Here is a 24,721-nt window from a genome sequence, read left to right on the forward strand (position 1 = left end):
GGTTAAGCAGCTGAGGGCATCGTTAATCACTTTCAGCTGTATTGGTGTTCATGGAATTAACAACAGGTGCACCACAGTGGCAACAATCAGAAAACCCTCAAAACAGGACTGGTTTTACATGTGGAGGTCATTTCAAGTTTCTCCCTCTTGATCTTTTTTGGCTGATTTTTCACTCGTGCTGGTTTTGGCTTGAGTAATTATCTCTACTGGCAGTATGAGGCGATTCCTTAACCCTACAGAAGTTGCACAGGTTGTCCAACTTCTCCAGGATGGCACATCCACACATGCTGCAGCAAGAAGGTTTAATGTGTCTCCCAGCACAATCTCCAGAACATGGAGGAGATTTCAGGAGACTGGTGGTTATTCTCGGAGAGCTGCACAGGGCCGTAGAAGGTCCTCAAGCCATCAGCAAGACCGATACCTGCTCCTTTGTGCAAGGCGGAACAGGCTGAGCACTGCTCGTGCCCTACAGAATGACCTCCAGAGGGCCACTGGTGTGAATGTCTCTACCCAAACAATCAGGAACAGACTTCATGAAGGTGGCCTGAGGGCCCGACGTCCTGTAGTGGGCCCTGTGCTCACTGCCCAGCACCGTGGAGCTCGACTGGCATTTGCTGAAGAACACCAGAATTGGCAAGTCCGCCACTGGCGCCCTGTACTTTTCACAGACGAGAGCAGGTTCACCCTGAGCACCTGTGATAGACGTGAAAGAGTCTGGAGAAGACAAGGAGAATGTTATGCTGCCTGCAACGTCGTTCAACATGACAGGTTTGGTAGTGGGTCAGTGATAGTCTGGGGAGGCATATCCATGGAGGGACGCACAGACCTCTACTGCCTAGGAAATGGTTCTCTGACTGCCATAAGGTATCGAGATGAAATCCTTCAACCCATTGTCAGACCCTACGCTGGTGCAGTAGGTCCTGGTTTCCTCCTAATGCACGACAATGCCCGGCCTCATGTGGCAAGAGTATGCAGGCAGTACCTGGAGGATGAAGGAATTGAAACAATTGAATGGCCTTCACGATCCCCTGACTTAAACCCAATAGAACATGTGTGGGACATTATGTTTCGATCCATTAGGCGCCGCCAAGTTGCTCCTCAGACTGTACAACAGCTCAGGGATGCCCTCACACAGATCTGGGAGGAAATGCCACAAGACACCATCCGTCGTCTCATTAGGAGCATGCCGCGACGTTGTCAAGCATGCATACAAGCTCGTGGGGGCCACACAAGATACTGAAAAGCATTTTGAGTTGCAGAAATTAAGTTTTTGAAAAAATGGACTAGCCTGCCACATCTTCATTTCACTCTGATTTTAAGGTGTCTACACAATTGAGCCCTCTGTAGGCTGAAAACTTTTATTTCCATTAAAAGACTTGGCATCCTTTTGTTCCTAAGACATTGCCCTGTCGTTATTTGTATAGATATCCAACTTCATATTGAGATCTGATGTATCTAATGTGTTTCTTTAAAGTGCTCCTTTAATTTTTGTGAGCAGTGTATTTCAGTTATTACTGTGATAAAAACTACTGTTTTAATTACAAGTATTTTATAGAAAGCCAAGACAACTTAAAGTATTTTAAATCCATCAAGCACCGACCAAAGTACTGAAAGGTTCTCCATTGCAGAATCAGAAATCAGAAATTCAGGGTGGTGTGGCGATCAGCTCTGTCTCCTTACTGCAGGAAGGTTGCTGGTTCTAATCCCAGCTTTGTGTGGCGTTTCCATGTTCTTCAAGTGCATGTGTGGGTTCTCCAGATTTTCCAGCTTCCTCCCACAGTACAAACACATGATGTCAGGTTAACTGGTGATTCTGCAGGGTTAGGTTGGGGTTTGGGAGTTAGGTAACTGGTAAAAGTTGTTCCTGCTCACGGTAAACACAAAACAAAATGCTGCCGTCTGCAGTGCAGAAAGAAACAGAACGGATCAAATGTGACTTTGGGGAAATTTGATATATTACATTAATAACCACTAGTGATGGCAGAAATTAAACGTTTGGGAGATCGAATCGTTTGGAACAACTTTTACAGAAAAAGAATCGATCTTGTGGAACGCTCGGAACACTGAACACAGTCACATCTGGTCATAAAAAGTGATTTTAAAATGTTGATCTCAATAAACTGAAATGTTTTCTTGTGTCTTGGGTCGTTTCGTCTGTAACTTCTTGTGTTGGTTTATAGTGATATTTGTATGTAAGGATGTGTTATTTTAACCAGGCAGTATTGGTATGAGTTGCTCCTGTACACGGGGGTATAACAAGCTTTTCAACAGTGTGGGGGATGTGGTTTATTCCTTCATCACTGACAAACAGACGTTTTTCCAGATTTCACATTTGATGACCCCTTAAGTTTTAATAAGCAGATAATTATTTAGTAAAATCTAGACCTTAAAAAATTCTCATTTGTGCCATCCTTTTCCTGGTTAGTCCCCCCTGCCTGGCCCTCTCATCAAAACTTTTCTGTACCTGTCCCTGTATATACAGTAAATCATATCACCTGTCAACCACCTGGTTAGAGAAGGTCCTGCTCCGATTTGGGTTTCAGAACATGTTCATAATTTCCTTTCACCACATTCATGGCTCCTAAAGAAATAAACCTGCCTGTTCAACATCTGCACAGAACCAATAATTTAGAAAAAGGCCTACTCTTGTTTAACCTTGACACTCGTTATATCTGAACCTGATCCATCTGGCTGTATTATGACCAGCAGATTTTACAGCTGTCACCAGCAAACCTCAGTTAATAAAGAAAATAATAGACAATAAATACAAACAAAAGGCTATCTAATTGAAACGGGTTAAAGTTTTGCATCAACATCTTGTTAGTTTCCTCCTTCTCAACATGAGCTGAACGATAAACAAACTACAACAGAGACGCTGGGCCAGAGAAGCCAATCAGCTGATCACCGACAGTCACGTCATGATTCAAGGGGGAGGAGAGGTTTGCGCAAAACTTTATAAAAGAAAAAAATGTCAACGAGCTCGAAGTGATCCCAAACAGCTGACATGGGACACTTTTCGCTTCCTTCCATTTCCAGACAAAAAAAAAACTTTCTAAAAGGCGCTCAGTACAACACACTCACATAAATGAGGCAAGACTTTACAAATAAACAGCTGTTAGGAGAACATCTGCCAATCCAGCAAAGGCCCGAGCAATAATTAATTAATAAATTAGAGAATTTTTACTTTGTGAAAATCTAGTAAACATTTTTCATTGTTCCATTTTGAGCACAAGACAAAAAGATTGTTTAACATTCAGTTCTGTTTGAATTTTAAGTCCAGAGCAGGTGAAACAGCCGTGAAGTTTCAGAACGATTGGTGACGTAATGGCACGCGAAATGGAACAGCCACGTGACATCCGGGTCTTGATTCAGATCACAGAACATTGTTTCACATCAAACGGTCCACAATTTTCAGTACGGACTGGAACACCGTTTCCATCTTGCCATCACTAATAAACACACAAAATTCACAAATTAATGCTACGATTCGAAAAAAAAAAAAAAAAAAAACATCAGAGATGTTGTACAAACTAAGTAAGGGATGATGGGATGATGCCCAACAAGCGGAGGACGGTTGCCTCCACGAAGTCCATTAATTTATGATAATGGCCACTTTGGAGGGCATTATCCCGCTTATACCATGGTCCGTTAAGAAAGAAAAAATATTAATAAATTATTAATGCGTTAATGTTGTTTTTTACCGGTAAAATCGTAAGTTTTTAACAAGTAGCAGTTGAGTGGACTATTTCGTTGTGACGCATTACCAAGGTAACCGGCTCTTACACAAAACCTGCAGCTCGGTCAGTCAGCTGTTATATTAGACTAGATCAGTGAAGGGGAAAGAAGATGATTGCTTAACGTTACGTTACACAAACATTTCAGAGGGCGGGTGCAGCTCTTACAGCTTGTGTGTATCCAGAGGATGATGCGACATTTTGTTTCAAACAGTCAAAGTCCACAGATAGTTTCCCACATGTTCAATAAGCCTGCAGGCTGCTCTGATTTGGTGTCTGCTGCCTGGCGTCTGAATTTCTGTTGCCACAGTTACCAACTACCGTTTAGTCAGCGCAATAATTTACAACAATAAGTCTATTTGACCGGAACTTCTTTCATAGGTGTCCATTATCACTTTTTAATGGACGCTTTCCAGCCAATCAGAATCGAGTATTCACCCAGACCATGGTATGAAGTGCAATAAACCCACAAAGCTGAAGTTAGCTTCTGATTCGTAAAGATGTGTAAAGGGCAATTCCACTGAATTTGGAGCAACCTAGACCATATTAGATAGCTCTTGATCAATAACTACAGCACTTAGACACTTCAAACCTGGACTGAAATATTCTAAACAACATCTAGATTAATTAAAATACAGTTTCTGATTTGTGAGACCAAATTCTATTTGTGAAAATGCAAATAATGCTAATTAAAAAGAAAACATTACAACACTTAAGTGTCTTCAAACTTTTCATTTTACACAGTGTACAGATCCCTTAAAATGCAATATTTAGTTTTTCTGATCTTTTGTTTTGTGGATGAACCTGAAATTGTAAAATATGTGGGGAAAAGGTCAATAATTGTGTAAACTGCAATAATGGATGATATAATCCATATAATGGTATACAACAATGGTGGTGTATAACAAATAAATACATACTTATGCCTTTTCCTTTTCAAACAGGAAAATTAAATGCAATCATGTAAACTGTATAAATGTTGAAACATGTTTGAAATAAACCACCCAATAGCAACATAATTAACTCTCATCTTTCCACTTATTGTGCTGTGTGAAGCAGTAGGTGCATGACACAGTTGAAGTTTTCCAACTCTAGCAGTACAAAGATGACTACATGACCCAGGCTTTATTTCATGAAAATATATTTATTATAAATAATAAGGGAATCATGTGAAGGATAATGATAATATCCTGCTGAAGACAATCTTGTCTTCTGCCCCCTAATAGATTACACGAAGCAGAAAAACACACTGTAATAATTTTGACACATCACATAGTTATAAATGGTAAATATCCCCCAAAGAAATTTGTTAATTTTTTGTTACATTTTGTTAAAGGATCAAATAAATGCCTCATATTACTATTCTATATTACGATACTAAATGGCTATTCTTAGCATTTTTTACAGGTCGGGCCTTAAAGGGTTAACAAATCTGTTTATATTTTGTTTCCGTTGCTGTTGTTGAGCTTCACTGAAACCAGAGGACCATTATAAAAACTAGGCTAAAAAGCATACAGGCCTGTGTCGAGTCTGCAGAGTTTAAAGAAGAAAAATGTCATTCAGAGGCTACAGGTTCTGGGTCATACAGGTCCAACAACTATAGCAAATTAGCTCACAGTCATTTAAAGCAGCACTTTTTCCATTTTCTCCTAACTGGCTTGACAACGCAGTGGAAGTATTCAACGCTGTTTCTGTGTTAGTAAAGATCAGGTCATGAGATCGGCCTGCTTCTGGAATCGGACATCCATCGAGAGTTTTCTTAATTAAGCGGGCTGCAGTAGCGAACCTGTACCAGCTCTATCCATCTGCAACCACTGGACATCAAGCAGTAAAGATGATAAATACTTGTACAATTGACAATGTCCTGTACACGATGCATGTGGCGATCAAAAGAAGATCAGGCGTTGAAAATGACCTACAGAAACATCCTAATGCTGACACGTGGACATCAACCTTACTTCTGGAGCATGAACACTTTGAGAAGAAACAAAATTACTGTGACTGAACCAGATTTTAAGATTCAAAGGACAGTTATGGAACGAATGCCTTTATACTGAGGAGGACATGGTTGCTTGTAGACTGGGATTCCTACTCAACACAGAGCTTTTTGGAAAGAACCAAACTCCAGGTTGTCCTGTTGTAAAACAGATGTCCAACTCCACTGAGATCTTGTGAGTAAATCATAAATCCCCAATATTTGTTTAATTTATAGTATGCAGTTTATTTTTTGCTTATTTTGTATGTGTACCTTTCATTTAAAAAACATATCGGTAACATAATATCAGCATAATTTACTCATCTATCAAATCTGTTGTTTCTCTTTTCCCAGGATGAGGATTTCAGTGATTTTCAGGCTGATATTGACAAGCAGGACAGTGAAAGTATTGAAGCTCTATCATGTAAAAGGTATTTATGAATTCTACCTTTATCTTGTGTAACATCACTACCTTGTTAAGGCAGCATTTACATGTTTAGGTTGTTGTAAGGAACAGGAAGCTTTGCATAATGTTATATAATTCAAGATAAAGTTTACTGGCACAACACTTCCTTTAAAAAGGTTTATTAGTTAGTTATTATTCACTTACTTATTTATATGCTGTTATTTAGTTGTTGAGTTTTCCAGCATAGAGTAGCTATTTTATTATGTTTAGGCTAAATTTTTACTCCCCCTGTCTCTTTAGTGGCCCACATCCATGTTCTCTTCATCAGACCACGCAGCAGCGAACCTTTCTACGTGGACCGCCACGTCCTCTACTGGTATCAGCTGTGCACCGAGGCTTTGCCACAAAGCAGCAGCTTCCCACAGCCCTGCCTCAGCTAGCTTCAGTCCTTGGTAGAAAGTAAGAGTTATGAACAAAGCAAGTCATTGGTTGTGTGGTGCTTTGTTTTTGTGTTGCCACTTGGATCATGTGATTTATTATTCCTCCACTTTAATGGAGGTTTATGTTATTTGATTATGTTCAACTTGCTGACACGCTGCCTTGGAACTTTTTCACACAGGTGTGAAGCAGCCGCCGTCACCTGGATGATGCAAACCACTCTGTGGTATTCCACAGACTGGGGGTACAAACCTTTTAGGACTCGCTCATTATACTGGCAAACTGTCCAGGATGTACCTCCTCTCACCAGATAGCAGCTGGTATTTATGAAAATTTTATTTATTTTTCTTTTCATTTCTATTGTTCAGGCCATTGTCTCAGGTAAGGAGAGGTCTCATTATACATTTGAGGAAAGGTGGTACCCATCATTTTTGACGATGATGTTCAGCTGGACAAGATAATCACAGACTTGTCAGAGTTTATTTCCAGCTGCAAACATCTGTCTCCTGAAGTCTGCTCCATGACCTCCAGGGACAGGGTCAAATTTATCCTAAATGTGCTGCTTTCAGAGGAAGGTCAACAGGTAAACTGAGGAAGGATATACATTTGACCCGAATTATAACCTTCACTTAACTTAATAAAATTCAAATGCATAGAAATGAACTTTAAGGACAAGGAAGTTTTCCAGGTGATGGATGAAGGTTCCCAGAAACAAACTTTGACTAAACAGTCATTTTATTGTCTATATGAAAACTAGAATTAAAGGGCTACAACACTTAGTGTAGGTAAAACAACAGAATGCATCTAATTTATTGATGCACTTCTATACAAAAGAAACTTTTATTGAAGTGGGGTGAAGAAGGTCTGAACACAGATGGGAGGTCAGGAATGAGCAGGAGGAAGAGCGGGGTCTGAAATAATGGTCCACATTCATGGAAAGATACGTCAGATGACAGAAATAAACTTTCAAATAGGCTAATGAAGATTAAGCATGGACGTCTCTATATAATAACAATACTTTATCCAGGGCTGAATAAGGAATCTGGACTGAAATACGTCTGGTCTAATACAGGAACACTACAGGCTCTGGAAGAGAGAAGCAGCATGACATGGACTGAGGCTGTGGAGGAGGCTGACCAGGACCAGATGGAAGAAAGGTTAGAGGAAAAACAGTCACTATTTCTGAAAAGTAAAGCATAAACACAAGAAAGAAACATTTATGAGTTGATAATGCTTTGATCTATCTTTTTATAGTGAGAGGTGAGAGCTTGTAATGCTAGAAAAGGAGAAACAGTGCTTTCTTTTATAAAAAAACAAAAAAAAATTATTTCAGACAAACTTTTCTTTAAAGCTTATTTATTTATCTTTTTAAAGATAAATTATCTTTTGTCTGGAATAATTCTGTCCAGTTCAGTCGGAAGTCTCATATCTTTTTCTTTCTTTTCTAGATGAGCAGTAAAACAAAATGCCACAGATGGGTAACGTTTGTGCAACATACAATTTCAATTATTTCATTTTCACAAATAGAATAAATGATTCACAAATCAGAAACTGTGTTTTAATGAATCTAAATGTTGTTTAGGATATTTCAGTCCATGTTTGAAGTTTCTAAGTGCTGTAGTTTTTTCACAGGACCTGGTCTAAAGGAGTCCAGTAGTAAAATCGTCACTAAATGAGGCTAATTTTCATTTTCACAAATAGAATAAATTATTCACAAATCAGAAACTGTATTTTAATAAATCTAGATGTTGTTTAGAATATTTCAGTCCATGTTTGAAGTGTCTAAGTGCTGTAGTTTTTTATCAAGAGATGTCTAATATGATCTAGATGGCTCCAAATTCTGTGGAATCGCCCTTTACACGTTGTACGAATCGAAAGCTAACTTCAGCTACGTAACAAACCCTGAAAGTGGGCTTTTTCTTCAGCGCTCCCACAGAGTGTCACAGGTGAGTCTATTGGATGGGACTTTTGCTTACTTTAGGTCTTTGAACCATAACCATCAAACAGTGGTCATATGACGGTAAGACGCTTCCTGGAACAGAAAACCCAGAGTTTCTCCCAACTAAGAGTTAACAGAGGCTACTCTACCTGTTGGCCGTTCCATTTTCTGGAACGAGCCTCTGGTCTTAGTTGGACCACTGTTGCCAACTCCTCAGTAAGGAAAGTAGCTATTGGCTGTCCTGAAAGTCGCTAGAAGTCGCTAAATGACGTCATCGCCTAATTTGCATAATTGGCCATTTGCATGTAATGTAATGGCCATTGTAGGAAAAAGAAATAACATCGTGGAGAGACAAAAGGTGAGTCAAAAACACCCTAAATATGTTTAGAACTACAAATAATTTTTTCTGTTGATTCTTGGTTTGATTTTTTGTTTTTCGATTTTTGGCATTGAAATTGGCCATCACTTTGAAAAAATAAGCTTTGATAATCTTTGTTGAGATCCACATTACATAAATCATTGTCCTTTATTGTTAACTGTTAGAATATCAAATTTAACCGAAGGACTGTTAAGTTGCGTGGAATTGCTCTATGTCTAACCCTCCTCCTTTATCCAGGCTTGGGACCGGCAAAGTAACACAAAAGAGACACTTTGGCAGAGTTAGTTTTTTGGGGTTTTTTTCTTTAGTTTTCTTACTTTTAGTTTAGTTTCTAACCTTATGCTGCACTTAGAAGCCTACAACTGATGTATCCATCAACTGGCTCTTTGAGCACATCAATATTTGCCATTGGATTCAGCACCCTGCTACTCCCAGACTTTATCAGGCTAACCAAGCTGTCAAGAAGTTTAAGAGGATCTACCTGCTCACCCTCAAAAGCCTTGATGGCCAACTGTACCTCACCAAGCACTGACTTCAAAAAAGTCAGATACAAGATGTTTTGAGGATCACTGTACGTGGAGTAAAAAACTTCAGCCATGTAACAGTGTTCACTGGACTTATTCACTGCAATTATTTATTTTAGTATGACAGCGAAAAAAACATTTACATCCCGCTCTGTAAGCCAGGGCGGGATCAGCGGCGCCTTTGCGCATGCACAATTCATTTTCAGTGTGTAAGCGGAGCGGTGTGGGTCTCCTCTCTGCTGCTCTGACTGCAGCCGCTGCCTGAGCGACTGTGAGACTGACCGCCTGTGTGAGTGCTTTGGGACGGGAAGGGGCTCCTGCAGCACACGCTGCTCGTTCACGACAGTAACTGCAGAACAACATGTGCTTTCAGAGAGTCTCCAAAACACCAAAAAGTCTCCAATAACTACAGTAAAAGTCGCTAGATTTGTCGCTAGTCGCTTTTGACAAAAAAAAGTCGCCAAGAGGGTTTGGAAAGTCGCCAGATTAAAGTCGCCAAGTTGGCAACACTGAGTTGGACGTTTCCATCGTTTAACCTTTTAAAAACGGAGGGGACGCCGGAAGTTCCCTACTAGAACAATCCCGTTTATACTGCCCGAGAAAAATAAGAAAATAAGAAAAAAATAAAAAAAAACGGCCAGCCAGGCGGAAGTTTTTTAGAACGTGACGCAGAATGACTAAGTTGAATAAAAACTGTTTGTTTTGACGGAGAATCAAAGTTTACCAACTCTTCCTCCACAGACAGAAAACACACTCAACACACTGATAACGAAAAAAGAATGTTCACACTCACTTTTGTTCACAATCCAGGTTTCTTCTCGTTGCTGCTGTCGGCCCAAAATGGAGTCGAACTATCTGAATAGTTACTTTCACTTTCATCTCTCCTCCCTTCTGGCTCACAAGGAGTCACGTCATTTGGTGCACTAATGCATCAGATTACAAAAACATAAATAAATTAGTTTCTCCTTATGTTTAAGTTAATTTTAGATGTCGCCCACTGAAATGTTTTTCACCATATGTAAATATAAAATAAAGGTCAGAATATTTCTCCTCCACTGTAAATTGGAAGACATCCAAAGCAGTTGTCTGTTGTTTTTATCAATAAGTCTTTGGAAAAGTGGTTGTGGAACTGAAGCAGTCGGTGATACAATCTGAGATGGTGTTTTTACAGGAATATAAATCAAATAAATATGCTATAAGATAATAATAATGATGATGATAATAATAATAATAATAATAATAATAATAATAATAAACTCTGTTAAATGTTGCAGGTAGTGAAGTTAGTCATGAATGTTTTACAAAGGGAAACTAAAGTTACCATTATGATGCTTATGTATGGAGGGCCGAAACTGTCATAATCCAAAATAATTGAGGAAATAAATAAATAAATTAGGAAATAAATAATGTCATTTTTAATATTTTTATTAGTTTATCCATTTATTCAACTATTTTATTTTGCTAACTTTATTTTTATTCCCACTTTTTTTTATTTCCACAGCAATTTGTTATTTTTACACTTGTTTATTTTCAGTTATTTTTTATTTCCACATTTATTTTTTTACTATGTCCATTTCATTAAATTCTTCACCCGTTAATTTTATTTCCTCCTTTATTTATTTATTTATGCATTTATTTTTACCTTCCTACATTTCCACTTTTCCTAATGCACACATTTACTTTGCCTCACTCCTCCACATTTTTACTTTTCCTCGCCTATTACTCCCTCCAGTGTATGCTGATGAGGTGGGCGTTTCCAACCTCCGTGTCAACCAATCAGCTCTCAGGCTCTGTGTCCTTGTGTAAACTTGCCAGCTGAATCAAGCTAACTGCCAAAAATGGTTGCAAACACTCTCGGAGTGGTCGTGTCCACGGCCAGAACAGTGGCACACAGGCTGCTCTCGCTGTATAATTGTTTACACAACACGCCACTATGTTCAGAATGCACTGTGAAGTAGGAGGATTCAGCTCGCAGCCCCTCTGTCAGTGTTCATGTCCACTAAATAGCTGCACATTGGCTGCTACCGTTTTATAAATGTTGTTACTGCTTGAAGAATGGTGACTTGTGTTTAGTATGAATAAACAGCTATTCAAAATTGTCTTAGGAGAAACAATAAAACATACATAACTTTATTACCGTAAAGAAACACGTCGTACCGAATGCACCAAGTTCTAGGATCACTTCCGGTATATATATATATATGATGACACCGCATTCAACGCTGCCGGACGCTAGAGCGACGTGCCGACACAGCGGCAGTCTTGAAACAGTGGTGCTTGTCCATTCTTTACATTAAATGTATCAGGAACGAGGCACTTCGACTATTTAAATGATCACAAATTGATCAATTGCCAACGTATTTTGTAAAAATAAATATATTTAAAGTTAAAGGAAGTATGTGATACTATGTATCACTGTGGATACACTGATTTGCAGTATATATGTGTGTGTGTGTGTGTGTGGCATCTGTGTACACACAGTTGTCCTCAAATTTATTCATACCCTACCATTAAAGAAGGAAAAGTAAACAGCTCTCAATGAAATGCGCTGAAATTAACAAAAGTAATAATAAACAAAAATTTTATGAAAATCGGGACATTTGAATTGTGGTTAAAAAGAAATATTTAAAGAAAACAAGAAAATAACTATAAAAAACTATTAAAGTTTATGTCACACGTGAATTAATATTTTGTTAAACAATGCATTGAGGCAGTCATTGCAATCAGGTGTTTTCTGTACCTCTCAATTAGACTTCTGCACCTGTTGACAGGTATTTTGTCCCACTGCTCATCAGTAAAGTGCTCTAAATTGTCGGTGACAGTTATATATGTTCGTTTTTTATTATTTGTTTTCAGCTATTTTGAGTCACTATTGTGAATTCTGTCTTTCCTATAATGGAAGGGTATAGGACGACTGTAGGTCTATGGGAAAAACCCATCCATCCGTTTTCTATATAGACTCTTACTTTGCATTGCGGGTAGCACCGGAAGTGATCTTAGAATTCCGCTACATTGATGCATTGTACATGGTACAATGTTGTAGCGTGTTGTGTAAACCATTATAAAGCGATAGCAGCCTGTGTGCAACTGTTCTGACCTTGGACACGACCACTCCAAGAGTGTTTGTAACCACGGTCGCAGAAGTTGCAACCATTCTTGGCAGCGCTTACAACCACAGTCACCAAAGATCACGGAATCACTCCAAGCTAGTTTAGCAAAGTTAGCTTGATTCAGCTGGCAAGTTTACGCAAGGACACAGAGCCTGAGAGCTGATTGGTTGACACGGAGGTTAGAAACGCCCATCTCATCAGCATACACTGGAGGGAATAACACGCGAGGAAAAGTAAAAATGTGGAGGAGTGAGGAAAAGTAAATGTGTGCATTAGGAAAAGAGGAAATGTATTAAGGTAAAAATAAATGCATAAATAAATAAATAAATAAAGGAGGAAATAAAATTAACTGGTGAAGAATTTAATGAAATGGACATAGTAAAAAAAAATAAATAAATGTGGAAATAAAAAAATAACTGAAAATAAAAAACAAGTGTAAAAATAATAAATTACTGTGGAAATAAAAGAAAAAATGGGAATAAAAATGAACTTGGCAAAATAAAATAGATGAATAAATGGATAAACTAATAAAAATATAAAAAATGTAATTTATTTATTTATTCATTTCCTTATTTATTTCCTAATTTATTTAGTTGTTTATTTCCTAATTTATTTTTGATCATGAAAATTTCGGCCCTCCACACTAATGAAGACAAAGAACTAAAACACAACTGATGCTTAAAAGCAGGCAGGGTCGTACAGAAATATTGCCAGTTAGCATTTTCTACAAGCCTTTAGCAAAATTTTGAACTATGAAATATCTTTTTAAGGACTTATTTAATTATTGAGTCATCAAGAATTTACAAAATATGAAATTTACATTTATTAATGAAGTTTATTACAATCCTCTGACTGCCATCTTCAGTTTTGCCTCCTGGTTGCAGCAAGTCTGTAAGTAAGAAATCATCAAAATGGTGATGTGGCAGAGCTCTGATTGGTCAGACCTGTGGGTGTAAAACACACCTCTGCAGCAGACATACTCAGTCATTATGATCTTTCCCCCCAAAATATTCTAAATATTCTTTGTGCCTGCAGCTTCACATAGACTGTGATAAAAAAAAAACACGCATCGAGGGGATACTGTCTGCAGAAATGAAGCCTGTTTAGTAACATCATCGGTACCTAAACAGCAGGGAAAACTCGTCTGCTCTACTAATTTCTTTTTATTAAATAGGCCACTGGCACTAATATAAATATAACTTACATTTATTTAAAGTTGTAAGTCTCATTTTCCTAATTTTATTGTCGTGTTTGACCATTATTACAGTGAAAGACGTGGGAAAGTTACCATTTCTGTGATGGGTCTTACACACCCCCATTGTATTTCCAAAGATCATAAAAATCCATATTGAGCTCAGCTCTTTGTAATGGTTTAGGTCTCACAATTACCTCATCATCTGAATTAACCCCAGAGACAAAATGATAAGTTTAACTCTCCAAGTTTAAATCATGTGAAGTCATCTTTACTTGGTTTTCCAGGAGCATCTTTTTAGCTCAGGATGGGGGACTGAATCAAAGTTTAGTTTTTATACAATCTGTTGGTTTTCCTTAACAAGGTTATTATTGTTTTGTCTGAAAAGTGCCCTGAGATGATGTTGTAAACTGCCGCTGCAGAAATAAAGCTGAATTGAATTAAATGAGATAAAAACATGTATGTAGTTGTGTTGTTAAGTGAGGTGTGGCCACACAAAATAACACAAAGATATTGTTTGATAAAAAACCTGTTTTCTTCTTTTAGTTTTGGTTTATTTATTGTACATGATCACAGCGTTGGTAAAAGTCACAGGAGAGGGAAGCTGATGGGCTTAGAAGTAGTTGACGACTCTGCGGATGGACTGGATGTTGGGGTTCTGGGCCTGCCACTCGTTATGGCTGCAGTAGTTTCCACGCTCCACAATGTACATACGGCCACGGAAATTGGGCTCCTCGTACATCACCCAGCTGATAACGAAGGGAAGAGATATGGGTTAATTCTTACTTCTTTATCTTTTTGTATATGTGTCACTTTTACAGTGTTGAAGTTGGCTCAGAATATTTTATGATTATTTTATTTTTAGCTAACGTCTCGCTAGCTTAAATCTCCAAATAGCCTCTAGAGCTGATCAGTATTATCCTACAGAAATATTGTGACAACCAAGTTAGTCATGTTCAAGTTACAGTAGAATTTTCTCATTGACTAGGCCTAGCTAAAGAGCTTGTATGGCTAATATATTAGTCACAAGCTCATTACATTACATAGCATATGTTTCACAAACACCATGGCAACTTGTTAAGAAGCAAATACTGAACATTTCTAACAAGTGAACAAACATGGCAACAGTCCCACTGTAAGTTACACCCAGTACAACAATTAAAAAATAAACATGGTGGTTAAATACATGAAATTACTATGCTAACAGCTATTGTGGGTGTTTGAGAATAAGAAGGCACATAAGCATCTTTGAAGTTTCACTAAATAAAGAACTAAGTCCTTTAAAGGATCCTTGACTTTGGAACAGTCATTTTGTGAGATTTGATGACATGCCACCCTAGAAACAGCATCCATTAAGGGCCCTTCTTTGAACTTGAGAACTAAAAACTGACAGAAATGCTAATAAACTGCAGCTATCACCACTTTTTAGTCACAGGGCAGATATGTTGAGTTTAAGGTCTGTGTTGATTCTTCCATATTTCCAAGATGAAAATTTGTCTTGAAGATCATCCTACTAGGAACTCAGGAATTAAGACTGGAAAGTTCACAGGGAACTAATACTAATGCTAATACACCTTTGTTAACTAAGTTAGCATGTTAACATCTAAAAAGTAACACTTATGTGGCTTATTATGGTTAGAATTTAAGCATTGAATTAATTCTGACAGAAAAGTCTGTGTATTCTCTGGGGGAATTGCCAAATTACACCAGTCCAGCCATTAGGACTGAACTGGTGGAGTTAAACTGTAAGCCACATGATACCAAAGTTAATTGGTTTATCTTCCAGTGAGCATGAACGTGAATTTAAAAGCTTTTGAACTCTAAATCTGTTTCTTCTATGTTTCTGATGTGATGTTTTTGGTCTATTTAGAGTATATATTCAAAATCTGAGAGAAAGCGAATCCATCAAATACAATTATTTGGTCATCTCAGTTTGTACAAAAAAAAAAAAAAAAAAAAAAAGACAAAGTAAATAACTATGTTCATTCATGCTGGCATCAGAATCTAATAGAGCGTCATCAGCTGATAAAAGTGCTGCATAGCTCTCCCAGTTGTTTCCAGGACGTCTGTGGTACAGTTTGATACCCTGCTGGTCATACTGGAACTACACACTTTAAAAAAACATAAACACCAATTTCCACAATCCAACCCTGTTTGTTGCTAGCAAACAAAGTAAATCTGTTTGCTGGATGTAACTTTTGAGCCTTTGTGTTTTGCCTGTATGGTGGCTTTGAGTGATCAAACAGCTCTGAAGAAATATTTAACCCATGCCAAAAGAAGAAGAAGAAAAAAAAAAACTTCAGTAACAAATTAAAACTTGCTAGGTCCGAATAAATATGTCTAACATTACATTGCAAAATTGTTTTTAAATAAATGAACTGACCCAAAAATGATCAACTTAAAGGTCTTATATTATACATGTTTTTAACAAGTTCATATGGGTGTCACAAGTAAACAATATTGTTTTCAAAGTGTTTTACCCCAAATTCAGCCTTGTTCCTTAATTTCAGCCATTCCAAATTTGGTTTTAGTGAGCTCTAATGAGAACAAGTAGGGCACAAGTGGCGCAAGCAAGTGAGAGAGGTGACAGAATTTTTTTCATTTTTGAGCCTCATGCACAGGCTATGAGGACGTATATAACTGTTAGAAAACATTTAGAAGGTGAATTTAGCATAATATGGGACCTTTAATGTACAAAGGCCTTAAATGTTTCAGAGCTGAGAGGTAAAGTGGCTCAACGGTGGTGAGACGACAGGGAAAGTTGGGTGGTCACCAATGTCAGAAAGGTTAATCTTCTGGAGAACATGTATGTCATTTTGTTTCAGTTTCTGTCTTACATAGAAATTAGACCAATAAATTGTCTAATTAAAATCTATAGGGGCTGTCTTCTGTGGGCTACAAATATGTTCTTTAAATATTCCGGGACGATCTGAGTTTATCTTTGTTTATAAATTGGGAATTGTTCTACTCTCAGTGAAGAAAATTAGAATTCATGAAATTAATTTGATTTATCCTGTGAGAAGCAGAAAGATCAACATCGAGCTTTATGTTAATTTTGACCATTTCTTCTTTGTGGATTAATAAATAGTAAATGAAACCATGATATAATGAAGTGTAGCACTGTAGCTGTCCTGCACTCACGCTCCATCTCCGTAGACCCTGACAGAGTTGATGCAGTTCTTGGAGAATCCACGGCTCTGCAGGAAGGGACAGTCATCACACATCTCCATACACTGACCGGAGTAGTTGCAGCCCTCGAACAGCTCGATGCGGTAGTGCTCTCCATGCTAACGGGCAGGAAAGATGGGAGACGGAAAGCAAGGTCACAGATGAAGACACTGCAAACACTCCACAGATGGTAAAGGATCCTCACCAAAGTTTCAGATAAAATAAATTCCAGTTCTATGTCATTTTTATTCTAGGTTTTACATTGATGAAAAGTCCAAATTTTCATCTGAATCTCAAGCTACTGGCAGAAATCTTTTATAACAAAAACAGTTCTTTCTCACCCTGTTGTGCAGACAAGTTAATGTATTTTTGTACCAGTAACTAGTGAGTTAAAATTATGGTTTAAAAACAGGTGGACAGGAAGGTGTGTGAGATTAGTGCCTTGCTAATGAATTTCTGTAGGAATCTCTGTAAACTGAGATAGATATGGAAAAACTTACACCCTCTGGCAGATAGACTAGACTGTGTGTCATAAAGCTAGAAAAACAAATTAGCTAACAAGCTAACTGAACATTTTCTTCTTGTATCATTGGCCTTGTTTTTCTTCTTTTTATACCATGTTCATATTTAATAAAAATAGATGAAACACATAAATGATAACAGATCGTTCTTGTTAAACACAACAGGGCAGTTTCTCTTATGTAGAATATTAGAGGGCACAGTCCCCTTTATATGGAATATCAGACGCTAAACAAACCTGTCAAAATGAAGCATCAACTTAGATAAATCTGGAGGGTTCATTCTCTGAGGACCATGACTAACATAAAAATCCTGCATTTTCTTCTGTTTGTATATTATGGATTTAAAAGCTTTAACAAGGGGTTCACCATGCGGATGGGCTTGCAGGATCCCATGTGGTCGTTGTGGGAGTTCCACCTCTGGAATTCGGGGTACTCGCCGTGCTCCAGGATGTACTGCTGGCCTTTGAAGTCGGGGTGGTCATAGCAGATCCAGGCACCGCTCTCCACACGGATGGAGTTCACCCTGGAAACATATACAGTTTTGTTACTCTGATGGTATTAGTGAGCAGAGGTTCCACAGAACTAAGGTATTGTTTTATAATAAGAAGAATTTATGTTTTCAGATGTAAGTTTTCAAAACATTCAGCATTGTTCTCACATATTAAAACCAGATTATGTTAAATTCTCTTGGTATCAGTTTTTGGACCAAAATATCTGTTAATATCATTTCTGATTAGAGAGGGACAAAAACCATGCAACCATCATCAGGAAAGTTTCCAATGAAGACTAAATTTTCATTTAAATTCAGCAAGCACATCAAGTTCAGCAATTAGTGTAACACTGAGATCTGCAATACAGACACTAGATTTAATTAGTGTAAGGTTCTGGTAAGTGGAACATTTTCAGAGAAAAGTAATTTACCTGTTCATGAAGCCACGGTCCTGGAAGTTATCACAGTCACCTCTGACCTCCAGACACCTGCCGGTGAAGCATCTTCCCTCGTAGAAGGTAATCTGCAGAAGACATGTTCATGATGAACTGCAGCTTTATGTGTTGCATGAGTTTATTCAACATTAAACAGACAAGAAATGGAATTTAGAGGCACAGTGAGATGATTTAATAGAAAATCAGTTGTTTGATAAAGCGTTCATGTTTCTGTGAACACTATAACACACCATGTGGATGGTCACACAAAAAGCATTTGTCTTCACTTGTTTGTCTGTCTGGACCTCAGTTCATTGTGCTTTATTTTTACTTGATTGCCATAATCTGACAGATGTGGTCACACATAACAGATAGATAATAGAATAATAGATTATATAATAATAGACAAAAACAGAAAATCCTATTTTGAGCTTAAAACTTTAGTTGAGCAATTATCTGTTCATCTGAACTTTGTCAAATTAGTTTTCTGAAAGAGAAAACTGAAGATATGTTTAGTCATAATACATTAAAACATTTAACTTCTATAGCTGCTCATATATGACAGTTTGTAACTTCATGTCTAATGTAGACGTTCAGACATGTTGGGAATTTTGATGAGTCTTTTATTTAGTTTTAAAGTTGAATAACTGATCAAAAGAATGATAAACAGATCAATCAATAAGGTTTGCATCCTATAAAATCTTTTAAAATCAGGCCACTTGTCAACAAATCACAACAGTTTCACATTTTGAAAGAAACCACTGCATAAATAATGTTTTAAATTATCAATAAACGTTCATTACTTTACAACTTTAACTGAAGTAAACATCTAAAACGAGTGTCAGAAGCAGATGTTGAACATCAACAATGTTGACCCTTTGAAAAAGTGAGAGGAGTGTGTAGCTAGCTGGCTAACCAAACTAGCTTAGTAACTAATCATGTCAATGTCAAATTTATTTCTAAAGCACATTCAAAAACAAGGTGACCAAAGTGTTTTACAAGTTCACTTAAAAACAAGAACTTATGAAATGAGTCATAAAAGCAAACAAATAGAGTAGAAAATTAGATAATTAAATTGAATTAAAAGACACTAGCTAGTGCTAGCTAAGTTACTAATTAGATGGAGCTAACTAGCTAGCTTCTTCCAGTTGGTAAGGAGCTAACTGAGAATGGCTAGCTGTATTCCAGACAATTCAGCAAGTTTGAAGTTATTTCCAGATTGCTATGAAGATTTGTGGAGAAAATATTTCTGTGAAAATGAGAAGTTAAGGCCTTCAGCAGCTTTTATAATAATAATAATAATAATAATACATTTTATTTAAAAGCGCCTTTCAAAACACCCAAGGACACTGTACAAAGGAACATTAAAATAGTTTAAAACCACTATGTACAAAACAAACATTAAAACAGTTAAAACAATAAGTGCAAAACTAAGCAGAAAGGAGGACAACAGAAAGATGGAGAATGACTAGATGGCATAGGACTGTCTGAACAAATGTGTTTTGAGTTGTGATTTGAAGAGAGGAAGAGAGTCTATGGTACGGATGTCAGGGGGAAGAGAGTTCCAGAGATGGGGAGCAGAGCGGAGCAGAGTTTAACTCGACTCTGAGATTTATTTCTGTTTTACTGTCTGTCAGACGGCAGTGAGGATCCAGACACCACGCCATACCTGGAGATTGCAGACCAGAAGGGAAACCCTCTGAAGATCCCCCACCAGGAGAAGAAGGTAGAACGAGGAAGAAACTGGTCACTCAAGTTTTTTGTTGGCTCGGTTTTCCCTCTGTCCTTCTAAAGAAATGTTTGCTGTAGTCATCAGAGCCATGTGGTGGAGAGTCAGTCAGATCAGGAAGTTTTAATCAAACCTGACTGACCCGCAGCTCAAATGGTTTCTAATGACGCTGCAGACATTTTCCTCCACAGCAGAGGGCGCTGTTTGCTGGTTCACTTCAGTGTGGTGTGTGTTCAGGCTCTGATCCTGGCCATGGGTTTCCATGAGAAGGGGCGCTCTCTGATGAAAAGGAAGCAGTACGACAACGCTCTGTGTCACCTGCTGCAGGCCGACCAGCAGTTCAGGTACAGATCCAGAGTCAGTGATCCAGATGAGCGTCTCTGTGGTAGTTTGTTGCTGACTGACTTGTCTTTGTTCCTCTGTGAGCAGTAAGTGTGGCTCGGCTCTGCTCCGCTCGGTGGATAACTACGCCGTCCTGCAGCTGGACATCGTGTGGTGTTATCGAGCCCTGGAGGCGCTGTCCTGCCTGGACGACAGCCGCAGCCGCCTGCAGAGGGCCGAGGAGTGTTTCCTCAGGTGTTACGGAGAGCAGCAGCAGAGGCTGCTCATGATCCAGGTCAGATCAAACCTTTTGTTGTTGCTTCATCTCCATCAATCTATGTTGATCTTTTAAATTCAAGTCCAGTTTGTATGGAAAGATTGTTGATCCGGATTTGATAGAATCTGGAATGTCCTTTAAAAAAATCAGTCATTCAACCGATACTGATGTCACAAAATGACCCCCCTTTGTTTCTGATACTGAAGAAGTTACTGATTATTTTTTAATTGATATAAATAAATTAATATGGAATTTTGGTGCTACTGTGACAAACCCTCTGCAATACCTGCTTCTGCCACCAGGTGGAGGTTTGTTTTTACCAGAAACCAGGAAGACTGACATGTTATCAAGTTAAATGTGTGTGTGTGTGTTGCCAGGGTAGCACAGGTAGAGAGGAGGTGTTGTTCCTCCGTCTGTACCTCCTGCAGAGTCTCCTCTCCTACATCGAAGGAAATGACTCTCAGGCTCGACTGCAGTTGTCCAAAGTACGTCCAGAAGTTCAGCCAGAATTTCCTGTTTCAGCACCTGATTTCAGTACCTGTCAGAGGGGCGTGGCCTGAGCTCATGTGTTTGTTTGTTTGTTATTGTCAGGTGGAGTCTCTGTATGGCCGTTTGTGTCTGGAGTCGGAGAAAATGGCCCAGCTGATGGCTCTGGGTTTCACAGACAGACAGACAGACAGACAGACAGACAGACAGACAGACAACTTTATTTATCCCCGAAGGGAAATTGCTTTGTTACAGTAGTCCAGTGTCATACGTGGCATAAACTATGAATAAGAAATAGAAGTAAAATATACAATATAAGTAAAGTGGAATAGAAGTAGAAATAAAATAAAGATAGAAATCCAGAGTGGAATAAAATTAGAAATAAATAAAATATGAATACAGAGTGGATTGGCAGATAAAGTGCAGTGGCAGTAATAATGAAACTAGCTATCAGATATTAATATGTCAATATGACTATGTAAATAAAGGATGTGCAAAGATGATACAGAATGTTGGATGTGCAAAGGATACAAATATTGTATAATTATATGATATATAATATCAAGCAACAGTTATAGGTTGCAGTAAGTTCAGTGGTTGGCTTAGTCCAGTTGTGTGATCATGGCTTTGGCAGAGGTGGATGAGTTATGGAGTCTTATTGCAGCAGGAAGGAACGATCTCCTGTACCGTTCCTTAGAGCAGCGGGGTTGGATCAGTCTGCTGCTAAAACTGCTCTTTAACTTGTCCAGTGTGCTATGGAGGGGGTGGGAGGGGTTGTCCCTGATTGCCAGCAGTTTTGAGAGAGAAGCTAGACTGGGACTACGAGTGTGTCAGGGAGACCTGCAGGAGGCCGCCATCCAGATCAGCAACCGTCGCCAGGTAACACAAACACACCTGGGATTTATCCCAACATGAGACAGTTCTGGATCCAGAAAAGTGGCTTTCAGTACTTGTAGAAGCCACTGTAGATCAACACCTTGATTTGCACACATTTCTGAGACACAAAAATCAGAAGTAAATAAAAATCCTGGATCAACATGAAAATTGAAGAACTAAATTTGGGCCACAATGTTCCACCTCAGCTCAGATTTAGATTTTTAAGGCCTTTTGTATTTTTACAGGCATAAACATCCATAAATATTTGTTTTATCCCTTGTTTTGTATCTAGGTCAGGGGTCTTTATTGCCCACACATACAGAATTTGTGCTCTTGCAGTGCTGGGAGGAAGCCTGGGTGGTCTGCAGCCCAACTCAACACTCCCCAATAAGCCCAATACAGACTCAGTATCTTCCCATTTAGCCCAATATTTACTATTTTTAAGTCCCATTTCAGATCTGACACAGATGGGATGAGTTTAGGATGATGAAAATGATCTACATCCTTATTTCCTGTGTTCAGGAGCGTCAGGAGCTTATGCAGAGGGAGCAGCAGAAGAAGAAGACGAGGATGGAGGCCATTTCCACCCTGGCTGAGCTGGGATACTCCAGGAGAGACGCTGCCAGAGCTCTGCACCACACCAACGGAAACGTGGACAAAGCTTACACCGTCAGTCGCTTCCTGTTTATTCCCCTATCGTCTCCCAGATTTGAATCTGACTCGAGGTTTCAGCTCTGTGATAACACCTGGTTTGTCGTGGCAGACACGGTCTTCAGATGTGGGCCTGTTTACTTGGAAGATTAAGCTAAATCTTTCCAGAAATAAATGGGACCAAAATTCTTTAAAGTTAACAAATCACTGGAGATGAATCAGAATTAATCCAGACTTGATCCACTGTAAGCCAGAAAAATCCGGTCAGGTACAAAAACAGGCAGTCCAGCATGTTACTGGTAGAAAGCTCTCCTCCCCCATTATACACACTGGTTTTTCTCCAAAACCAGGCTTGAAAACAAACCTGGTTTCTTATTTGCTGGTTTAAACTTTAGATTTATTAGCCTTCAGTCAAACTGCTGCTCACAAACATTGTCCGATTATTTCAGTTTGATCCATCTGAGGGGTTTTCTGATTTCTCTGGTTCTGCTGGACCTTCTGGTTCTCCTCAGCGACCCTGGTGTAAAACTGAATCTGTGTCCCCAGATCCTGCTGGACTCCAGTCAGGCTGCTCAGGCCACCAACAACAACACAGAGGGGATGATCAGTCCGGAGAAGGTGGAGCAGGTGAGACATCCAGGTGTTCCGGTGCGAGTGTGAGACCCAGCTGTTGTCATCCAGCTGTTTTGTGTGTGTGTGTATGTTTGTTTAGTTGCTGTATTTGGGTTTCGAGCGAGAATCGTCTGAAGCAGCGCTCCAACTGACGGACGGCAACGTCCAAGCAGCGACTCAGCTCCTGCTGGACAACCAGGGCGTCCTTTCTCCGGACCTCCTGTCCCCGCCATCCACCTCCACCTCCTCCTCCTCCTCGCCGTCCTCTGAGGAGCCCAGCACCTCCTCCAGCTCCCCAGGTGAAACACACACTCACAGCAGCTTTGAAGACTGAAACAAACCCAGAACCAGTCTGGACTGGTTTCTTTAGCAGGAAGAAGCAAACTATTTGTTCTGGTTTCTGACCCGTTTCCTCCACCAGACCAGGTCTTCTGGTTAAGTAAAGCTGCTTCTTTAACAAAATGTCCCTGTTTTGTCCTCAGAGGAAAATGAGCTGGTTAACGAGGTGTTGGAGGACATTCCTCGTCATGAGGAAGATTATCTGGACTTGACGCTGGAGGAGGAGAGCGAGCTCATCGCCACCATGAAGACATATCTGAACCGAGAGCCCACGCACACAGTTTGACCCAGACACCTTGGACTTAAATTAACCTTGTTCTGCTCTAAAATGAACATCAAGGGTTCTTCTCTGGTTTCTTATGGATTGATGATACTAATATTTTTCCTTTATTACTGATAACAATACAGATACTTTCAGCCCCTTAAAGGAAAATGTCATGATTATACAGGTTTACCTTAATATCTTTATTAAGGTCAGTATTAAATATGACCAAGCTGAGGCGTGTTGCACCGAATGACGTGTGAATGTGCAACTCAGTCTCGCTGTACTAATGTAAAGTAATCACAAAGACTTTAATCTATTCATGTCCACAGACATGATTTTTTTAGATGTTTTTTTTAAACTACATAGCGTGACAGTCTCAGTATTTCATTAACCACAAATCAACTGGTTTCCCATTTTACAGAAAAAACTTTGCATCTGGAGGACTATAAGATGAAGGATGGTGCTGCACAAATAACTTGAGCTGGAGAGCCGTCATGATCCAAACAATGACCAGATGGATCAAAATATGAACATTTATCTGAAAAGCATGGACCTAGTCCTGCAGACTAAAGAGGAGAGGGAGCATCCAGCTTGTTATCAGTGAAAAGCCTGCATCTCTAATGGTATGGGGTTGCATTAGTGCCTATGGCGTGGGCAGCTTCCACATCTGTAAAGCTCCATCAATGCTGGAAAGTGCATGCAGGTTTTAGAGCAACATCTGCTCCCATCCAGACGTCTCTTTCAGGGAAGACCTTGCAAGGCAAGGCAGTTTATTTGTATAGCACAATTCATGTACAGGACAATTCAAAGTGCTTTACATAAAACATTAAAAGCATTACAGATATTAAGAAGTCT

The 24,721-nt window shown here is 38.9% G+C and overlaps 3 protein-coding genes across 3 annotated transcripts in view; 1 reads left to right on the forward strand and 2 right to left on the reverse strand.

Moving 5' to 3' along the window:
* The window catches only part of LOC121628724 (NACHT, LRR and PYD domains-containing protein 12-like), a 2,607,341-nt gene that overhangs the window by 633,831 nt on the left and 1,948,789 nt on the right, over window positions 1–24,721 (reverse strand). The gene's annotated exons all lie outside the window — the stretch shown is intronic.
* LOC121628765 (gamma-crystallin N-B) lies at window positions 14,220–18,467 on the reverse strand. Its single transcript, XM_041968093.1, has 4 exons — window positions 18,308–18,467; window positions 17,753–17,909; window positions 16,839–16,984; window positions 14,220–14,446 (listed from the first exon to the last, which is right to left on the reverse strand). Exons 1-4 carry the CDS (start codon window positions 18,313–18,315, stop codon window positions 14,311–14,313), a joined length of 447 nt encoding a protein of 148 aa, XP_041824027.1. The 5' UTR covers window positions 18,316–18,467; the 3' UTR covers window positions 14,220–14,310.
* On the forward strand, window positions 21,643–24,036 carry LOC121628758 (NEDD8 ultimate buster 1-like). Its single transcript, XM_041968080.1, has 5 exons — window positions 21,643–22,002; window positions 22,522–22,668; window positions 23,197–23,277; window positions 23,363–23,561; window positions 23,745–24,036. The coding sequence occupies exons 1-5, from the start codon at window positions 21,745–21,747 to the stop codon at window positions 23,885–23,887; spliced, it is 828 nt and encodes a 275-aa protein (XP_041824014.1). The 5' UTR covers window positions 21,643–21,744; the 3' UTR covers window positions 23,888–24,036.

The sequence above is a fragment of the Melanotaenia boesemani genome, chromosome 18 (assembly GCF_017639745.1).
Source record: "Melanotaenia boesemani isolate fMelBoe1 chromosome 18, fMelBoe1.pri, whole genome shotgun sequence".
Taxonomy (NCBI): domain Eukaryota; kingdom Metazoa; phylum Chordata; class Actinopteri; order Atheriniformes; family Melanotaeniidae; genus Melanotaenia; species Melanotaenia boesemani.

What these genes read in the sequence shown, in the direction of transcription:
- LOC121628765 (XM_041968093.1), bottom strand. An exon ending in CCTGCAAGCCCATCCGCATG is followed by an intron (nt 16,985 to 17,752) that starts GTGAACCCCTTG and finishes CCTGCCCGTTAG; the next exon opens with CATGGAGAGCACTACCGCAT. An exon ending in AGGGTCTACGGAGATGGAGC is followed by an intron (nt 14,447 to 16,838) that starts GTGAGTGCAGGA and finishes CTTCGTTATCAG; the next exon opens with CTGGGTGATGTACGAGGAGC.
- LOC121628758 (XM_041968080.1), top strand. Translation starts at nt 21,745, where the DNA reads ATGGCTTTGGCAGAGGTGGATGAGTTATGGAGTCTTATTGCAGCAGGA. An exon ending in AGATCAGCAACCGTCGCCAG is followed by an intron (nt 22,003 to 22,521) that starts GTAACACAAACA and finishes TCCTGTGTTCAG; the next exon opens with GAGCGTCAGGAGCTTATGCA. An exon ending in GTCCGGAGAAGGTGGAGCAG is followed by an intron (nt 23,278 to 23,362) that starts GTGAGACATCCA and finishes ATGTTTGTTTAG; the next exon opens with TTGCTGTATTTGGGTTTCGA.